The sequence below is a fragment of the Pogonomyrmex barbatus genome, unplaced genomic scaffold, assembly GCF_055798465.1.
Source record: "Pogonomyrmex barbatus isolate J1 unplaced genomic scaffold, ASM5579846v1 scaffold3, whole genome shotgun sequence".
Lineage (NCBI taxonomy): Eukaryota > Metazoa > Arthropoda > Insecta > Hymenoptera > Formicidae > Pogonomyrmex > Pogonomyrmex barbatus.
This window is the reverse complement of record NW_028297127.1, coordinates 6,169,498-6,187,694: the sequence shown is the minus strand read 5'-3', so window position 1 is coordinate 6,187,694 and position 18,197 is coordinate 6,169,498. Positions and strand designations below refer to the sequence as shown.

The window sequence follows — 18,197 nt, the reverse complement described above, 5'->3', positions numbered from 1 at the left end:
AAGATCGAATAAAAAAAGATAAAAAATATAGAATTTTATAAAGATGTATGATAGTGTATTGATTTGATATTAAGTTTGAAACTCATGTCAGTTACCGTAATTTTTTAAAATAAAATTATGATTTTGATGTTTTTTAAATTCTTCTGAATATAAGAAGATAAAGTTATAAAAAGTTATAAAAAGTTATAAATTAATATCAAAATATTTTATATATTTAATTCTGACAAAAAATTTTGATAAATAATTTATAGCTGTTTTTCAAAAAAAATTCTGCAAATTGTATCTTTTTTTATTTGTCATTATTATTATCATTTATCACTATCTCATTTTATAAATGTATTGAGATACAGTTATGAAAAAAAAACGAATAATTTATACTGATGAGATATTTTATATTTTATGTCATTTAACTATGAAATATTTCAGAAAATGATTTTCCATAGAAAAAAAAAAAACATTCCAAGGCAAGAATCATCATGCAACACGAGTTTTCAAAGATTACTAGAAGTCACTAGATTTGAAAATTTTCAAATTTTTAAAAATTTCTAATTTTAGAAGATCAACGGAAATCGGAGGAAAGAGTATAGCTGCAGCATAGCAAAAGTGAGGATTTTCTCCGAACATTTTGATTTTGCGAGCTGCATGATCTTATCGATTTCGTTTCCGAGCGTCACGTTACGATGTTCACATTTGGACAGGCCTTAATACGCCTTGTACGCCCTCCTTATATGCCGATGCCAACTAAATACTTAAAAACGCATGAGACACCTCGAGACAGAGAGGACGCCGGAGAACCCCTCTCTCCTGTCGGCTTAAAAAAGACTGGAGTCAAGTGAAGCGTGGACTATCCTTCAGATGTGAAAACGTACAGTCACGTCGGGCGTGCATGTAACGTTTCGACAGTAAAATTCGTGAACTTTGAACCGCGTTATCAGAACATAACGTTTTACGCACGCTAGATCGTGCGCGTCTCGATGTCTCGATCGTGAGAAGTAAATTTGGAATAAAAAAGACTGCGAGACTCAACGACGCGATGGCACCAGGCATGAATAACGTTATCAACAATAGCAATCAACTCAGGAATTCATCCAGCATTTCGTCCAGGTGAGACGACGTCTGGTATTTCAGTGGGCAATTTCGAATGCGATCTCTCGCGAGATAATGCCAAAGGGCATTCATCTGGTCATTTCGTGATGAGTTTCGCACCAAAAATTCTTCATATTCCTTCGATCACATTCTTTGATTTTTTTTTTTTAATATTACAAAGAATAAAGAAAAAAGGATGAATATATGAAATAGTTATCTAAAATAATAGTTTAAATATTTAGTCGGTTTTTGTTTTTTTAATCCTAAAGTTGTTTTTATATAGTTTAGCATAAAAATTGTTCAACAATGTTCATATGTTTAAGATATATTACGAGATATGTTAATTAATGTTAATTAAATGATAACTAACTATATGGTAACTAAGATATATTTAAAAGTTTCGATGGTGCTTATCATGAAGTGATCAGCTTAATTCTCAACAGTACCCATAGGTCTAGTCTGTAACTTTTAACGAAGTTAAGTGCCGTTATCTTTGCGCTGATATAATATGTGATAGAAAAACTGCTCAACGACAATACAAATGATAACGATACTATCGTAAACATCATTTAAGAATTACAGAATATCCTAAAAGGAACAATTAATGTGAATTACAATGACGATAATATCAATAAAATAATAAATATTTTTGCAGCATGCCAGGACCACACGTGCCGTTTCAAACTGCTGGAGCTGCTCCGCCTCCGTTGCCACCTCGCCAGTCAGTTCAAAACTATTTAGGGTATAATGATTACAGGCCATATGGTTCGAGCTATTATAGTAATTATGGAGGATATGGAGGATATGGAGGATATGGAGGATTTGGAGGTAGTTATAGGGGTTATGGTGGATATGGGTCTTTTGGAAGTTACAATCCCTATTCTAATAACAGCTATGGACAAATTGGCGGGCATAGTGGCGATGTGGAAAACAGGTGTGTTAAGGAAAAGATTATAAATATTTACTTTGGAATTAAAAAGAAATATTAAAAGATGTCATGTAAATAATAAAAGATTAAAAATACAATTTATTTTCTTGAACTATATTGGCACTGTGTTATTACACTGTGTTTATAAAATATAGCAATTCAGTTTTGATATATATAAAATTGAGAAAAAATATAAATTATACAATCTCGAAAAGAACAGGTTTAATGTAAATTAGAACATTGATTTTTTGAATTTATTTTTTGAAGTAGAATTTTGAAAAATTAGTTTTTTCAGAAATAAAGTATTTTCAGTTATATTCAAAGAGGATAGTAATAAAATTGAATTGACAGAGCTTGTTTTTCATGTTTTAGGTTTCAACAATATGCGGAGGAAAGCACGAGATCGACTTTTCGTGTAGTGGAGACTGTACTACATACATTTTCGTCTATTACGATGCTATTGGAGTCAACGTATTTCGCTCTAACAAATTCTTTTAGAGCGATTTTGAGCGTGGCGGACAATATTGGCAGATTGCGTTCGACAATTGGCCAGTTGCTGAGCACATTCGCTTTGATTCGTATCATGAAATGGATTTATAGAAGGATCTTGTTTATACTTGGTAAGCTTCTCTGTTATAACTGATATGCTTATCTCGTTTTATGTAATAAATCATTATAATTATTTTAATTTTTCTTAATAGGTCTTCAAACACAAAGTGCCGTTGCCGAAGATTTGTGGCAGCAATCAATATCACAAATAACAAATGGAGAACAGCCGACGACAGCGACAATGACAAATGGACGGATCTCTCCGTGGATGAATATTCTGCTTCTCGGTGTATTTGTCGCTATTCCATATCTAATTCATAAAATATCGAGTAATATAAGGCAGAATCAAATTAAAGGTAATTATTCTTTTGCATTTTTAGGAAGACAAAATTTAAATAAATATATTTTCATAATTAACAATCTACATCTCCTATTAATAAATCCCTATATTTAGAAAAAAATATTTTTATTAAAATATTTTGCAAGATATATAATCCAAGTTTGTGGCTTCTTTCACATTTTTGTTTTTTATATAAGTTGTAATATGTTCCACAAACTTATATATTAATAAATTTACAGTTAATGATCCCAAGGAATGGATAAAATGCGAAGATCCTGTATGTGTGGCAACCGCGATGTACGATTTCATGGGGGTTTCTAACGAAGAACTCAATCTGAGAACCGGTCAGAAAATATGGTTGGCACCACGGTCCCTGCAATCTAAGAGTATACCAGGTTGGTTGATAGCCACCGATAATAGGAATGTCGGTTTGGTGCCTGCCAATTATGTAACCATAGTAGGACAATTGAAAAGGAAATCGGAATCGGACAACAATGAGAATGTTAACGGATCTACGCTAATTCCAACTTCTGTGCACAATACAACCGTTCCTAGCGAACAAGTGAATACGCTAGAGCCTAGCGCTAGCGAACAAATTGAGTTCTCGAAAAATAATATTAAAGATGATCTGCTTTAGACCCAACACATTAAGAGAAGACTTTGATCTAAAGCCGTTCATTCTTATAGTCACGAAGTGATAATGTCTACCTTAAATGTATGGCCTATATCTTTAGAAGACACGACTGATATAAAATAATATTATACAAAATGCCATATTTCTTGGGTATAAAGTAAAAGTATAGTAAGCTTTTTTGCATATACGATTAAATTACAATATTGATTTGGATAGTGATAAGACTTTTGATTTATATTTGTTGGGATTTATCAATAAGGTAAAATTCATTATTATATTATAAAATAAGGATTATGAATTTCATTGTTTTCATATTACAATAATATATTATCTTTTTATATTTTAAGGTAAACAAAGGAGAGCTTGTACATGTGTATATATTTAAGATTGATTGTTCGATCAAAGAAGAGGAGAGATAAATATGTGCAACCATTTCGTCGATACATTGATATATAAATAATTCATTATTTTTTGCAATTCATTTCTACGAATGAGATATTCCAATTTCACTCAGTTGTGTGTAATGATGCTCGTGCTCGATAAACACTTAAACGTTACGTCAAAACTTTGTGGCCAAATTTTTCTGTATTACTTTGAAAATATAATCTTTTATTTGTATAATTATTTAACTTGAATACTGCAAGACGAGAGAAATCGGTGAGCTACATGGCACAAGCTCCCTTTGTAAATAAATATTCAATCGGTATAACATCATATATAGTCTCATATATAAGACGAAGTACTGCAATCGTGTTTGTACTTGGAAATCGGTCAGACGGTATAAAAATTAAGTGCAATATATAATGTCAGTTTCAGAATGTAAAATAGCTCAAGATCAAAATGTTCATGTAAAATATCTGACATTGAAAATATTATTGACAATTATAGAATTTTTATGAATTCAATATTCAATTTCATTAAAAAAATAGTATATTTAAATATGTGCAATTTTTAGTTTATATTGACTTTAATATGATAAAAGATTGAACTGCTTTCATTAATAAGTCTGTTTTTTCTATGAATTATTAACTTAAGAATGAACTCGAATAAAAGATTTTGAAGTATAGACACGGTTGTTATACAAGAAAAAAATTACGATATTATTTTTAATATATGCAATTAGAGTTTTGTATATTTTGTAATATTTTAATTGTAACTATTATTCCTACTAGCCAAGTTTAGTATTTGGGAATAATTGAAAATTATGTATATATGTGTAATATTTATAGGCACGTCTTTTTCCCATAAATTGGGATTTGAGATATTGAATTAGTGAAACTCAATATCACATGATTTTTTTTAATATCAAGAATGTTATTCTTTTTAACGCTTTAAATAAAATTTACAAAATATAATTATGTAAGATAAAAATGTATAAAAATGTTAATATTTTGTGTTTGTAAAGTCTAACGAGAATCGATTCGTATTCATAATAATTTACTCGGAAATTATTGAATTACTTCACAAAGTGAATTTAATAAGAAATAAGATGTTTTATCATTAAGCTGCCTTTTCTCGTTAATACTTCCGAGAAGCAGAAATTATATAAAGTAAAATTTTGTTAATAAGACATACAAAATCTAGATATGCATATATCAATTTGGATGATGATATATGAATAACCAGATAAAATAAAGGATATACAGATTATTGAATGCTTATTAGCAAGATTGTGGCTGTTAAAAAAATCTAAGTCAACATACGCATGATTATGCGTACATACGCACATACACCTGTGAAAAATAATTTTCTTGCGAAACATTTATTTTGCAAATTCCAAGAAGTTTAATTATAAATTAAACTTGGAATATATAAGGCATACGACGAACAATATAACCGCAGATACCGTAATATTTTGCGAATAACGCCTGTATGTAATCATACTCTATAAGGTATATGACTCTTTTACCAAATTTTCATAAAATATATACTCCTTTTTTGGTAACTTCAGAAAAACTAAAGATCCTGGCTGATTGCTTAATATAAATTATCCGAGTTTAAAAATATGTTGACATTTGAAACATTCTGGGTAAAGCGATACAATGTAGAAACTGCACACTATTTTGGCATATTCGCAATCACACCGTGATTTTACATTGTAAAAGGTTGTTTATATCATCGTTCTCTAATGAAACAATTATTTTAAACTAATTAAACATTAATCACTCATAAATTATAATATAGGAATAAATTTTTATAAACACGGCACTGATCTCGTTTAAACTTTAAGGCGCATGTAATAACATAAAATTTGCTAATTCACAAGTTAAATAACTTATTCGACTAAGGCAATTCAAATTGCTCTGAAAGTTAATAAATTTAATTTTTATGATAACTCCAAATATACATCTACTAGATATCAGACAAGAATCTAAAAATGGAAAATGTGCCAGAAACATGTAACAATTATATCTCGAGTAAGTAGAGAGTAAGTTCATAAAAATTGAGTTTTATCGCTTTCAGAGCAATTTATACTTTTCGAATGAAACACGCCAATAGAATCCCTAAATGCTAAAAATTGTTCTTCATTTCACTTGATAAATGAACATGACAATAAGATACATGTATTATTCCAAAGCATCACATATGAATCATAGTTTTGTAATATCTTGATATTTCTCAACTCAAATACACAATACGATATCATTTTGTTACGTTCGGGTCACAAAGACAGACTGGAAGTATCTCCTCGGCTTCATTCCACGTGAAAAAGTTCATAATTAGAAATTTCAAAATATATGTGTATATAATATATATTATATATATATATATCTATAGGGTACAATTTTCGCATTCATTATTCGCGATGTGGTTTCAAAGCCACTAATCGATATGGTGCTTTAATCATCAATATGTATATATTCAATATATTTATATACATAACACACTTCCGCTCCAGTAAAGTTTACTCATTTGCTAGAAAATGCTAACTAAAATCAGTTTTTTTTTCGGCACCCACAAGCAAGTTTCCACTAACATATAATAACTAACAATAGGAGACTTTCGTATAAGTTTTTTGTATATTTAATAATTTGCATTACACGAAAACAAAATTTGGCTCTATGCTTCACTCGATTTTTGATCTTGAATTTTCTATAATAAAAGATTAACAATATAATTAAGAATCTTCAAGACTGATAACGATATTCTTATTAGAATATACAAAATTATATGAATAAAACAATACTTTTAATGTCTGCGACTTATCTTCGACAAGTTCTGTCAAAAGAAAACAGCATGCATTTCTGAATATCTTGAAAATTGCCGCTCGTACAAAGTTAAGAATATAAGACATATAATACAATAATTGTGATAATATGATAATATGCGCCATTGTTCCCCTGTACGTTTTTATCATAGCAGTTTCACAATTGATTGAAGAATCGTCGCAGAGATTGCCGACATCTCATATATTAACGCAGTTCACGTGAACACATTACCAAGTTGCCTTTTACATGCAGTGTCCCTGAGTCGAGCTTACTGTGGGCAACACGATATTCACACATTCGTACCTAGATTTACCATTCAGCGTCCCCGTTTGCCTTTTGGAACACATAGTCTTTTCCACTTAGATTCATTATACCGTCTTTCAGATAAAATTTCCATTTGTTTCTACTCCTTGTGATCTGAAAGCAAAACATTGTCGCAATTATATTTGAGTTGATATTAATTTTAATAACAAAATTAAATGTAAATCATTAAAATTTCACACCTTATCATATTGACAAACGACTACGTTATCGGTATCGAAAAGATCAGTAGGATCATCATCCGTAACATCATCTTCAGAATTGAGAGGTTCCTAGCACAAACGATTTTCTTGTAAAATAGATCATTCAAGAACTACATCAAATTTATCTATTATTAAATATTAACCTCTTCACGAACCGCTGCTTCATCATTTTCTTCTTCTTCTTTTTCATCAAGATCCTCGTCATCATCGTCATTATCTTCCTCTTCCTCTTCATCATCATCATCAGTAGAATCACCCACTCCTCCGTCCAATTGATTTATATTACTTTTCTAGACAAGTGGACAATGTTCGTGTTATATAACTTATATATACATGTATCCATGCATCTTGTCATTATTTTATCTATTAAATTTCATTTTCACTTCGCAATATAAATATTATATCTAATATCTCTACCTGATTATTATTAGACGGCCTTTGTGTGATTACATGAAGGGGCTGATTCACTTGCAATGGAGTTAATGTCGCTTGTCCCTGTAATGTAGAATTCACATGTTGTTGCAACAAAGTTGAAGCTAAATCTGCTGGAAGACCCATAGCGGCGGAAATTACTGGGCCCGTCAAAATCGTGTGCAATTGGTTTCCTGGAAAAAATAAATATATTTATATAATTTTTTCTTACTTACATAAAAGAAGTAGTTAATATATGCAGAGATGTATTTCGAAAATTCTTCACACAATTATAATAGAAAATTCTTCACACAATTATAATAGAAAATTCTTCACAAATTATAACAGAAAAATATGATATAAAGATGTGTGAAATAATTATAACATGCATGTAGCAAATATAATGAACTTGCAACATTAATTATCTTATTTTGTACACGAATTTATACATTGTAATTAAATATTATTTAAATATATATTTATCAAAAATATTATTTAAATTTATCAAAAATTATATGTAATAAGATAAAATATGTAGAACGCTCATTTTATGCTACATAAATCATTCTTAAAAACCTTCACCTTGAACGGTGGATGCAGGAACCTGTATGCTTAAAATTCGCTGCGGACTGTCCGGGACACCAGGTTGTGGAGGTAAAGTGATTTGTATGGGCACATGTCGTTCGAGCACAGCAGCCGAAGCAGTTACCACTTGATGCACTGGAGTCGATGATGGTTGCTGCTGCTGTTGTTGTGACTGCTGCTGCTGTTGTTGTGGTTGCTGCTGCTGTAACGTTCCGGTGGTAGAATGCACATGTTGCTGAGGTTGCGATGGTTGCTGCGATTGAGATTGTGGCTGCTGCTGTTGTGGTTGTTGAGCTTGTGTTTGCGGCACTGTGTTTCCAGCAAATGGTTGTACAAAATGATTTCCTACATTAACTGTTGTAATATCAAATATATAAGAATCAAATATATAAGAACTTATGTATATAAGATACTGAAAGTTTAATACAAAATACCCAATAGCAGTGGAGGATCTTGTACAAGTTGCAGTTTGCTGAAATTAAAAATCATTTGCTAACATTACAATCATTCACTATCAATATGTACCTCTATTGACAGATACAGCTTTGTGCGTATTGATTTGAGGAACTTGTGGCTCTGGCGGATCTGGATTCAACTCTACAGCCTTGCTCGCCATGAGTTTGCCTTCCCATATTTGTTTCAATTCCTGCAAGACCTGCTCGTCCACACCTTCATCCATAAACGATTCTCTCACTCCTTCTATTACGTCTGCTATCACAGTGTTGTATAATTTCAGCTATAAAATGAGTTAAAATGGAATTCAGTCTTTCAATACCATAATATTTATATACTAAGTATATATGAACTTTCGTAGTACATTCCAATAATCTCACAGAAAAAATATTGTATAAACATAAGAACACATTTTTTATATATGGAAATATATTTCTATTAAGAATTTAATTAATGTCAACACAAAGATTAATATGTTTATACAAAATACAATTATATATTCTTTTTTTATTTCTAATTTCTGTATTAAACTCGAACTTTCAATTTCAATCTTCATTCAGATCCTTTTCAGCAATAATCAAACGTAATCTTAAGAAGGTGATTAAATAAATATAAAAGACGCATTAAAATATATAAAAACAATATGATCATTCAATTTGTTCTAGCATTTCCATTAAATTGATTTTCAGTATTCGAATAAGGCAAAGTGGAATATCGGAGTCAAGCTGGAGTAAATTCGGTTTGATATTCAGGTAACAAATGTCGATGTGAACAGCGGTGCGGGTAGGAAGATCTCAAACAAACATCAGTTTATTTTTTATCTTTCAGCCACAGTATGACTTCTGCGATATCCGCGCGCGAGATTAGCATCCACTCGTCGACGACGACGAACACGGGCATTTCCGGAGGTATTTCCGTGATCGGAGGAAGGGGCCGAAGGAAGACCCTCGTTCTCGAGAAATTGTACATACGCTTCGTATGTGCAATTTCAATGTACGGTGTTACGACCCGCTCGTTTTTTTTTTTTTTTTTTATTACTCACCACGCTGGTTTGACTAAGAGCCATCGTGGCACGACACGCACGATGCGGTCGTTCGTGAGAAGAAAGTCCGGAGATCCGCGTGAACGATATTCCCGGCCCGCACCTGTTTCAGAAGCCGCACCGGTGCATCGTCGGGCCGACAGGGGTAGAAAGGCAAGTGGGAGAAGAGGAGAGAAAGTCTCGCGTCCGGTCGGTACTCGACGCAGAGAAACGCAAAGCACAACACCCTCCAACCACCACGAACGCGACCGTCAGGCTGGCCGTAAATCGCGCAATATGACGACGACAGGAGCGGAGTGGGGGGCGCTCGGTTTTCTCCGCGCAGACGCGCCACGAACGCAGTGACGTAAATCTACGCGCGAAGCGAACAAAACTCCCCGCCATGAGCCGAGGACGACGTTCCATTCGTCAACGAGTTTTTCGAATTTCCCGATCGACCTATCGGATGAAAGAAGGAAAGAAAGTTTCATCGATGTTTGTTCCGTAGTCGATCTATGCGTTTGGAAAAATTGCAGTGCGACGAGTGGAACCGAATGGAGGGAACAATGTCCTGAAATGTTACGTGTCCATTGTTACCGGAAGAGATCACACCGCGTGACTGTGTCTCATTTTCACAGTTGCATTTTGTCACGCTTCGTACATTCAAAGTGAAATTGACGGCTGTCAAGGAAACATCGGAAAGAAAAAGAAAGAAAAAAATTGAATGAAATTTGATTTAGTTTAATCAGAATCCTACAGAATTGTTTAAAATAATATTTTCGATTATTTATTGTTTATTGTTTCTGATCTCATCTCTCGTTTTTTATATATTAAACAAAAATAAATTATTAATTTTAGAAAATATATATATATATATATATATATATATATATATGTATATATATATATATATATATATATATATATATATATATATATATATATATTACTATTATTTTCCTGTCAAATTAAATTAATTATTTATAACTCTTACCTTTTATCTTTATTTTCTTATTTATCATAATTTTTATCTTTTTCTAATTTTTAAAACTTTTAAAATAGATTTGAACATCATTAGGAATAAATATGTGATATGTCTCGATTAATCGAAAAAGCCAATAGTTTTTCACAATTAATCGATATTTATTATCGATTGATTGATTTTGTTTCGATTAATCAATGTTTGATTTTTTCTTAATATCGATGAACTGATTTTTTTTATTTTAAATAAATTAATGTATGTTTGTTAATATAAATAAAATTTAATTCATACAGAGTAACTAACTTTTACGAAAAATGGTTTAGTATGCATGATCAAATAAATAACTTAAAACGACAAAAAGATTGTTATTTTTATTAATAAAATCTATTTTTAACAATACCTATTTTTGGATAATATATATTTTAATTAAACGAATTAGATAATATAGTCTTAATAAAAAAATTGCTTAGTACGACGATTATACAAAATAATTAATATCTTAAGATTTAACAAATTTAGAAAGTAAGAGAAGAAAGTATAAGACAAGTAAATTTTTGATGTTTTATTATATATATATATATATATATATATATATATAATGCGCGCGCGCGCGCGCGCGTATATATATTAAAAGAAAAAAGATCGAAAAATATCGATCTTTTTTTATTTAATATCTTAATATCTTATCTTTAATTTGATATCTAAAATATCTAAAATATTGATTTACTTGTGAACATCCCTAGATGTCACACAAAAAAATATATCACCATATTCGTTCAAAAACAGAAGTGAACCAATCAGTGCAAAGATTGGCTGTGCCACTGAAATACTAACTGGACGAGCGTTATAGGATGAGAGAGAGCATGACTGGGTATCAGTCCATTATATACGTCAATGGATAAGATCGAAAGAAGAGCTTTAAATAATTGCATTTGATACTGTGAACAAATTATGGAGTTAGCGTGATATACGCACGCCGATACACGAATAAATATAGGAGTTATACGATTATCGGACCCGCGATTTATCTACCAACGTCAGGATGAATGTCGTCACTGCTTTGAAGTTTTACATAACAAAGATGACAGAAGACAGCGGACCTGGTATGAAGGTTCTGCTGATGGATAAACAAACGGTAAAGGCGAGAATTACTATATTTATATTCTCTTCCTTTATTTTTCTTCATTTAACCAGGAAAGTTTTTCTTTTTTTTTCTAAACCGGTAAACCTATTTTTTTATTTTTATTATTTTTTGTCTTTGTATTTAACATCAATTTTTATCTAGTATTTAACTTTAAATAATGCAATCACAAAGAATAAAATCATGATCTACAAATTTCAAAGATATTATTCTTTTTTAATTCTTCTAGACGAGTATAGTTAGCTTATTGTACAGTCAGTCTGAGATACTAATGAAAGAAGTGTACCTGTTCGAACGTATAGATACTGCTGTACACAACGACACTTTGAAACATTTAACATGTATAGTATTTATAAGGCCAACTAAAGAAAATATTGATCTACTCTGCAAAGAACTTCGATATCCCAAATATGGAACATATTATATTTGTGAGTAATAATATCGCTGTAAATAGAAAGATTTTGTATTTTTTTTGTAATCTAGTGCTGAAAGAAGCTGCAATCTAAGAAGCATTGATAGAAACAGAAAGTAAGATGTATTACTAATAATACTTGTCTCCATCAGATTTCAGTAATATTATTGCCAAAGCAGATATAAAACTTCTAGCGGAAAGCGATGAGCGAGAGGTAGTTCGAGAAGTGCACGAATATTACGCAGATTATTTGGCCGTTAATCCACATTTATTTTCACTTGGGATAAATGCCTGTTCCGAAGGTAGAATTTTATACAAACTCTTTTCTGTAGTTATAAGAAATTAATGACACTTATTTTTCATATCTGTCATTTATGTTTTGTGATTCAAGGACTGTTATGGGATCCAGTACATTTACATAGAACTGTTCAAGGAATAACTTCTGTTTTGTTATCTTTAAAGAAATGTCCATATATTAGATATCAAAACAGTTCTGACATGGCAAAAAGATTGGCAGAAAAGATAAGAGAAGTGCTCAGCAAAGAATCAAATTCTTTCGAATTTAGACAGGAATCTAATCCTATTCTTCTGATAGTGGATAGAAGAGACGATCCTGTTACACCGTTGTTAAATCAATGGACGTATCAAGCAATGGTACATGAACTATTAACAATCAATAACAATCGGGTTAATTTGTCTCATGTAAAAGGCATTTCAAAAGAATTGAAGGAAGTTGTTTTGAGCGCAGAACACGATGACTTTTATGCAAATGTAAGAAAATTTTTCATTACTATTTAAATATATTATTGTCAAAGTAGATATAAATCGACAAAAATTATATTTTGAATATATAATTTTGATTTTTTTTCACATTTTTTTAAGTAGTTTTACAAAAGTCCTTTTTTTGCAAAAGACTTTCTGTGCTAAAAGAATATATTCTTGAGCAGAACTTGTATCTAAATTTTGGAGAAATAGGACAAACGATAAAAGAACTGATGGACGAATTTCAAAAAAAGGCGAAAAAACATCAAAAAGTTGAAAGCATAGCCGATATGAAACACTTTGTAGAGACATATCCGCTTTTCAAAAAACTGTCTGGTACAGTATCCAAACATGTTACGGTAGTCGGTGAACTTTCATCTCTTGTAGAAAAACACAACCTGTTGGAAGTATCAGAATTGGAACAAGAATTAAGTTGTCAAACCGATCATTCCTCGCAGGTAATTTCTTAATATCTTTGTCTACGTACATAGTCTTGATATCTCTCTTTTTAATCGTCCTATGTTTGCAGTTGCACAAGATAAGAGCACTTATCGGCAATCAAAAAGTACGAGATATTGACACTGTCCGACTCGTCATGCTTTATGCGCTCCATTATGAAAAGCATGCAAGCAATGATATAAATGGTTTAGTAGAATTGTTGAAGAAGAGAAATGTTTCAGATAAATATATTAAGGTAGTTGATATATTTTTGTGAAATAGAAATATATGTATATAATATAAATTTATTATTTCCAGCTTGTATATAATATATTAGAATATAGTGGTGTTAACGCGAGACAGAGTAATTTATTTGACCGAGAAGCAGTTGCTAAAATTACTAAAAAGTTATTCAAAGGATTAAGTGGAGTAGATAATATATACACGCAACATTGTCCTTTAATAAATGAAACATTAGAGGACTTGATAAAAGGAAGACTGAGTACACAGGCATTTCCTTATCTCGGCAAGATGATAATGTCGCGAAGGTAATTATACATATATTAAATACTATAATACTATTGCAATATATATATATATATGTATATGTATTATGTAGTATAAATAATATACAATGTCATTTTTACAGACCTCAAGACATAATAATATTTATGATCGGAGGTACAACTTATGAGGAAAGCTTGGCTGTTTATAATTTAAATAAGCAAAATCCAGGAATAAAAATTATTCTAGGTGGTACCACCATCCACAATTTTAAAAGCTTTGCAGAAGAAGTGCATCATGCTACCAGCGGTATTTTGATGCGATATAAAATAGGAAAACATTAATAATGTTGATATTGTCATGTTCCAAAATATTTATTTTACTTTGTTATATATTTTGCTATTTATACATTTTATGTAATATCTCCTTCTCTTTCTCTTTGTATCATATAGGATTCCACACCAAAATTTTCGAACATAAATCTCGGTATATTGCATGAAATATGATATTCCTTTGCATTTAATAATTTTATATTCCCTATCTTTGTCGTGGAAACGTAATTTTTTTTTTGCTAACTGCTATTCGTCATCCTCGTCGTTCAGTATATAATTCACTGGCACGTCTGAGATTTCGTCATCCTTTACTGATACCTTTAATAAATATGTTTTATTTTTTTAATGTCGCAACGGTAAAATGGAAAAATGATAGAGAATTATTAGCTGTTGAATCCTCTGATCTAAATTTTCTATATTAATCATTTTTATAATAAAATTTCAAATTAAGTTTGTTGAAATAAACTCAGTTAAAGCTAAATAAAAATGAAGTTTTAACTATTTATTTCCATTTTTGAAACTTAGCATTTCTAATTTAAAAAAATTTATTTTTAATATCTATTTTGTTAATCCCATCCTAAATTTTTTTATATTATTTCTTGTGCCAAAACAATTAATATGCATATATTTCAGGTCTTTATTAATTGTATTAATAAAGACTTAAAAATTTTATGGAATACTTTACAAATTCATATTTAATGTTAGAATAATATAATTTTTATATTATTTACATAGGAATACAATTTTTCCACTTTAAACACACATGATATAAAAATAAGTTATTTGTGAGAGAATAATTATTTTATTTATGAATATATTTTATGATCACATAATATATGCGATAAGAAGCAAAATATATTTATATATGTATAAAAATTGATATTAATTGGTTAATTTCCATGTAAAAATATATTATCAATGTGTGCAACTAATACTCACGTTTCCTTTTCTTCTTAGGAATTTTAATAAATTTTCTGCTTCTTAATAAATATATTATCACCTATAAATAAAGCTACCTGTAGCTCCAATCTTATTACTTTGTCTTTAGGAAAATCTATTCACATATCTCTTTATGCTCAAGCATTTTGTATTTTCTTTACAACAAGTATATTTCGTTCAAAATTATTGCATTTTTGTTGTACAAAATACACATTAACATAATCCAAATCAAAATTTAAAAAATAAAAATTTTTATATCTTAAAGAAAGAAATTTTTCATGAGAAGTTTTTATTAGAAATAATATTTATAAAAATAGTTAACATTAAAATAACTTGTATAATGTACAAATTAATTGTAAAGATATTCTGTATTAAAGATGTTCTCAAGAAAGAAGATAGAAAAACCAATTAATATCCAATATAAATTTTGTCAGTCGCAATACTCTTTGTTGTTATCTGTATCTCTATCTTTTATTTTTTACTTTATTAATCTAACTTTATTAATCTTTACTAATAATCATTTAAACGTAGAACATAAAATTATGAAGATATTTATATATTATAGTATATTAAACTTTTTAAAACTTACCTCTACAATACCAGTGGATAATGCATATCCTGCCATTACCACTGTAGCTACCAATGCAGCAAGAATCTGATTTCTTTTCTTGTTAGGAAATTCACTATCAGAATCTCTTCTCAATCTTTCATTCTTCTCGGCTTTATGTTTCTCGTAAGTTCGATATTCATCTTCAAAGTACCTTTGCGATATACGCGACACATATTTCACTAAATTTGTACAGCCTTTTAGATGATTTTGCAAGATAGGATTTGGTAATGGAGCCTTGAGCAATGGTGCCAAATACGAGTACACAACAGCATCTATCGTACTGGGTTGTTGTCCGCAAAAGAAATCTTTATCTCCAAGTCTTATGGATAATAATGTTAAACATTTTTGTGCTTCCGAATATACCTGTAATATAAATTCATAAATTTCATAATTCAAAAAAATTTTAATATTTGAACATTACTATTTTCTCTGTAACTCCAAATTATTTCACATGTTATACATACCTCATTTTCAATAACACTTATATTATCTTCTGTAGGATATAAGCTGTGCATCAAGGCATGCGCTTGCCGCTCAAATTTTCCTGGATAGTAAAAATTAAATGGGAAAGACAATGCCTTGCAGTACCAAGGTCTGATCAACTCATCTAGATTTTTCTTATCTATCCACCTAAAAAGAACAATAATAATGAACAATAATAATGATATTCTTTATGTTATATTTGCAATAAATATAAAAGCAGACCAAATGTTGTGTAAAATTCTAGTTATGCTAAAATACATCTGCTAATATAAAGCTATTATTTCTCTAAAATTAGAGGACAAACACATGTATACATGTATATAATGGAATAATGTGCAACTCAGATAATTTTGAATAAAACAACCTTCATGTTATCAAAATTTCACAAGTCCTGAGTTGCATCTTATTCTAGCTAATTTTCACATGTTTCATACCATATAAATTGGAAGGCTGGGTATAACTTTTCCTTAAGCAAAGCATCATAAGCCATGACATCTGCACACTGCTTATCACTTAATATATAGTCAGAATTATAATGCTTTTCACGAAAAAAGGGTAATATATCTTTAACCGTATCCAAAGTAGATGGACCAATTCTAAGCAAAGGTAATCGACCGTTTGGTGTGCTAAATGGGCTGCTTGCTCGATTTACTTTTAAAGGTACCCCACTGAATTTGGCATATGCCTACAAATAATATAATGATATATTAGAAAATAAAATTGCTATTATATTCCATCATTTTTCCTTATTTATTCATAGTTCGGTTATTTGTTAGGTATTAATAAAGCAAAAAAGAGCATATTTTATTTTTCTTTCGTTGTTATTATCATATTCAGTCGACAGTTTAGACATCCCAATGTCTCTACACATGTCGCATTCTTCTCAAATATATTTTTAAAACAACAAATGTCAATGATTCTTTCGGCCGATTATAATATCGTACATCGCAATTGCAATTAAATCTTGAATGAAGATACCAACAGAATTTGTTCGAAATTGTCTAGAACATTGCTTGCTTCGCCGTCTACTTTCTCAGCCAACGTGATACTCGACGGGAATTCCTTATTTTCAATAAAAATAATCTCTTCAGGTGACTCGATATTCTCCAAATGAAAATCGAAAGAATCGGCCGAAGGATTCATGCAGCGAAATGGACACTCGATGCTCCTGGCACATTTTACGCATTCCTGAAAGAAACTCGTCGCCGCGGACGTCTAAACGTAGCATGCGTGTACCATAACCTATACGCGCCGACTCAACGCACCAGAACTTGCAAGCATTCTATGTCGACCGATGGCAGGCCCCAGTCGCCTTTCCAGACATCCAATTGCAGTATTTCGACGTTAGCCATTTTCAAAAACTCGCATCGCCAGTAAAATCACGTTTGAGGGAAGCGAATTTTTTGACAGTGAGGCCAGGACCGCGAGGACTCCCTCTCCACGGTAAACAATCCGAAGTCGCGTGGCACGTTTGCGGGTTAGACCGGAGATTTATTCTTTTCAGCTGAACTTCTTGCACCGTTAAATCTTTTCTCTTCTTTTTCCCCACGTAAAAAGATAAAGAGGAAAGATGGAATGATGTAAGAAGCTCAGCTAAAAGGAACAAACTTCTGCTATCTAAAATCTGTTCTTCATTGAACTTTTATCCTTCCTCTTTCTCACTTCAATAGCTAATTGTTGTCTGTCATTTCAAGTACGAAAAGTGTAACATGGTGCAATTGCGAGGTGCAAGCGAAGAGCAAAGAGAAGCGATATATTAAATAATTTCTAAATTAATGTAAACAGAACCAAATTTATTTCGATTTATTTTATTATAAATTAAAAATAATATTTGGTAAAAATACAATTTGATAG

The 18,197-nt window shown here is 30.7% G+C and overlaps 4 protein-coding genes across 7 annotated transcripts; 2 read left to right on the top strand and 2 right to left on the bottom strand.

The window, feature by feature from the left end:
* The first annotated feature begins 79 nt into the window (after positions 1–79).
* On the top strand, positions 80–5,185 carry Pex13 (peroxisomal biogenesis factor 13). Of its 2 annotated transcripts, XR_016139965.1 has the most exons (7): positions 80–603; positions 699–1,104; positions 1,742–2,020; positions 2,387–2,634; positions 2,716–2,919; positions 3,143–3,796; positions 3,885–5,185. XR_016139965.1 is itself a non-coding variant. In XM_089080143.1 (6 exons), the coding sequence occupies exons 2-6, from the start codon at positions 1,034–1,036 to the stop codon at positions 3,538–3,540; spliced, it is 1,200 nt and encodes a 399-aa protein (XP_088936269.1). In that variant the 5' UTR covers positions 80–603; positions 699–1,033; the 3' UTR covers positions 3,541–5,185. The 2 variants fall into 2 exon arrangements, 1 of the variants encoding a protein (XP_088936269.1); XM_089080143.1 differs by having other exon boundaries at positions 3,143–5,185.
* Positions 5,186–5,280: 95 nt separating this feature from the next.
* Positions 5,281–10,046, bottom strand: TfIIA-L (transcription factor IIA L). Of its 2 annotated transcripts, none has more exons than XM_011642061.2 (7): positions 9,762–10,046; positions 8,792–9,002; positions 8,264–8,620; positions 7,688–7,875; positions 7,414–7,560; positions 7,250–7,339; positions 5,281–7,163 (listed from the first exon to the last, which is right to left on the bottom strand). In XM_011642061.2, exons 1-7 carry the CDS (start codon positions 9,783–9,785, stop codon positions 7,056–7,058), a joined length of 1,125 nt encoding a protein of 374 aa, XP_011640363.2. In that variant the 5' UTR covers positions 9,786–10,046; the 3' UTR covers positions 5,281–7,055. The 2 variants fall into 2 exon arrangements, with proteins under 2 accessions (XP_011640363.2, XP_011640364.2); XM_011642062.3 differs by having other exon boundaries at positions 8,264–8,575; positions 9,762–10,043.
* Positions 10,047–11,539: 1,493 nt separating this feature from the next.
* Vps45 (vacuolar protein sorting 45) lies at positions 11,540–14,480 on the top strand. The gene is made up of 8 exons (XM_011642063.2): positions 11,540–11,857; positions 12,093–12,291; positions 12,428–12,577; positions 12,667–13,046; positions 13,223–13,495; positions 13,567–13,731; positions 13,794–14,023; positions 14,125–14,480. Exons 1-8 carry the CDS (start codon positions 11,765–11,767, stop codon positions 14,321–14,323), a joined length of 1,689 nt encoding a protein of 562 aa, XP_011640365.1. The 5' UTR covers positions 11,540–11,764; the 3' UTR covers positions 14,324–14,480.
* LOC105429231 (metaxin-1) lies at positions 14,335–18,020 on the bottom strand. 2 transcript variants are annotated; one of them, XM_089079927.1, is made up of 6 exons: positions 17,609–18,020; positions 16,778–17,028; positions 16,325–16,490; positions 15,840–16,223; positions 15,251–15,311; positions 14,335–14,629 (listed from the first exon to the last, which is right to left on the bottom strand). In XM_089079927.1, the coding sequence occupies exons 1-6, from the start codon at positions 17,693–17,695 to the stop codon at positions 14,613–14,615; spliced, it is 966 nt and encodes a 321-aa protein (XP_088936053.1). In that variant the 5' UTR covers positions 17,696–18,020; the 3' UTR covers positions 14,335–14,612. The 2 variants fall into 2 exon arrangements, with proteins under 2 accessions (XP_088936053.1, XP_011640367.2); XM_011642065.2 differs by lacking the exon at positions 15,251–15,311 and having other exon boundaries at positions 17,609–18,018.
* Positions 18,021–18,197: the final 177 nt, after the last annotated feature.

Coding starts and splice junctions, on each gene's coding strand:
- Pex13 (XM_089080143.1), top strand. CDS start 1,034: ATGGCACCAGGCATGAATAACGTTATCAACAATAGCAATCAACTCAGG. Junction 1,105..1,741: donor TCATCCAGCATTTCGTCCAG/GTGAGACGACGT, acceptor ATATTTTTGCAG/CATGCCAGGACCACACGTGC. Junction 2,021..2,386: donor AGTGGCGATGTGGAAAACAG/GTGTGTTAAGGA, acceptor TTCATGTTTTAG/GTTTCAACAATATGCGGAGG.
- LOC105429231 (XM_089079927.1), bottom strand. CDS start 17,695: ATGGCTAACGTCGAAATACTGCAATTGGATGTCTGGAAAGGCGACTGG. Junction 16,224..16,324: donor TAAGTGTTATTGAAAATGAG/GTATGTATAACA, acceptor TTTATATTACAG/GTATATTCGGAAGCACAAAA. Junction 15,312..15,839: donor TATCCACTGGTATTGTAGAG/GTAAGTTTTAAA, acceptor CTTTATTTATAG/GTGATAATATATTTATTAAG.
- TfIIA-L (XM_011642061.2), bottom strand. CDS start 9,785: ATGGCTCTTAGTCAAACCAGCGTG. Junction 7,561..7,687: donor GGCCGTCTAATAATAATCAG/GTAGAGATATTA, acceptor CCACTTGTCTAG/AAAAGTAATATAAATCAATT. Junction 7,340..7,413: donor AAGCAGCGGTTCGTGAAGAG/GTTAATATTTAA, acceptor CGTTTGTGCTAG/GAACCTCTCAATTCTGAAGA.
- Vps45 (XM_011642063.2), top strand. CDS start 11,765: ATGAATGTCGTCACTGCTTTGAAGTTTTACATAACAAAGATGACAGAA. Junction 12,292..12,427: donor ATATGGAACATATTATATTT/GTGAGTAATAAT, acceptor TGTCTCCATCAG/ATTTCAGTAATATTATTGCC. Junction 12,578..12,666: donor GATAAATGCCTGTTCCGAAG/GTAGAATTTTAT, acceptor TTGTGATTCAAG/GACTGTTATGGGATCCAGTA.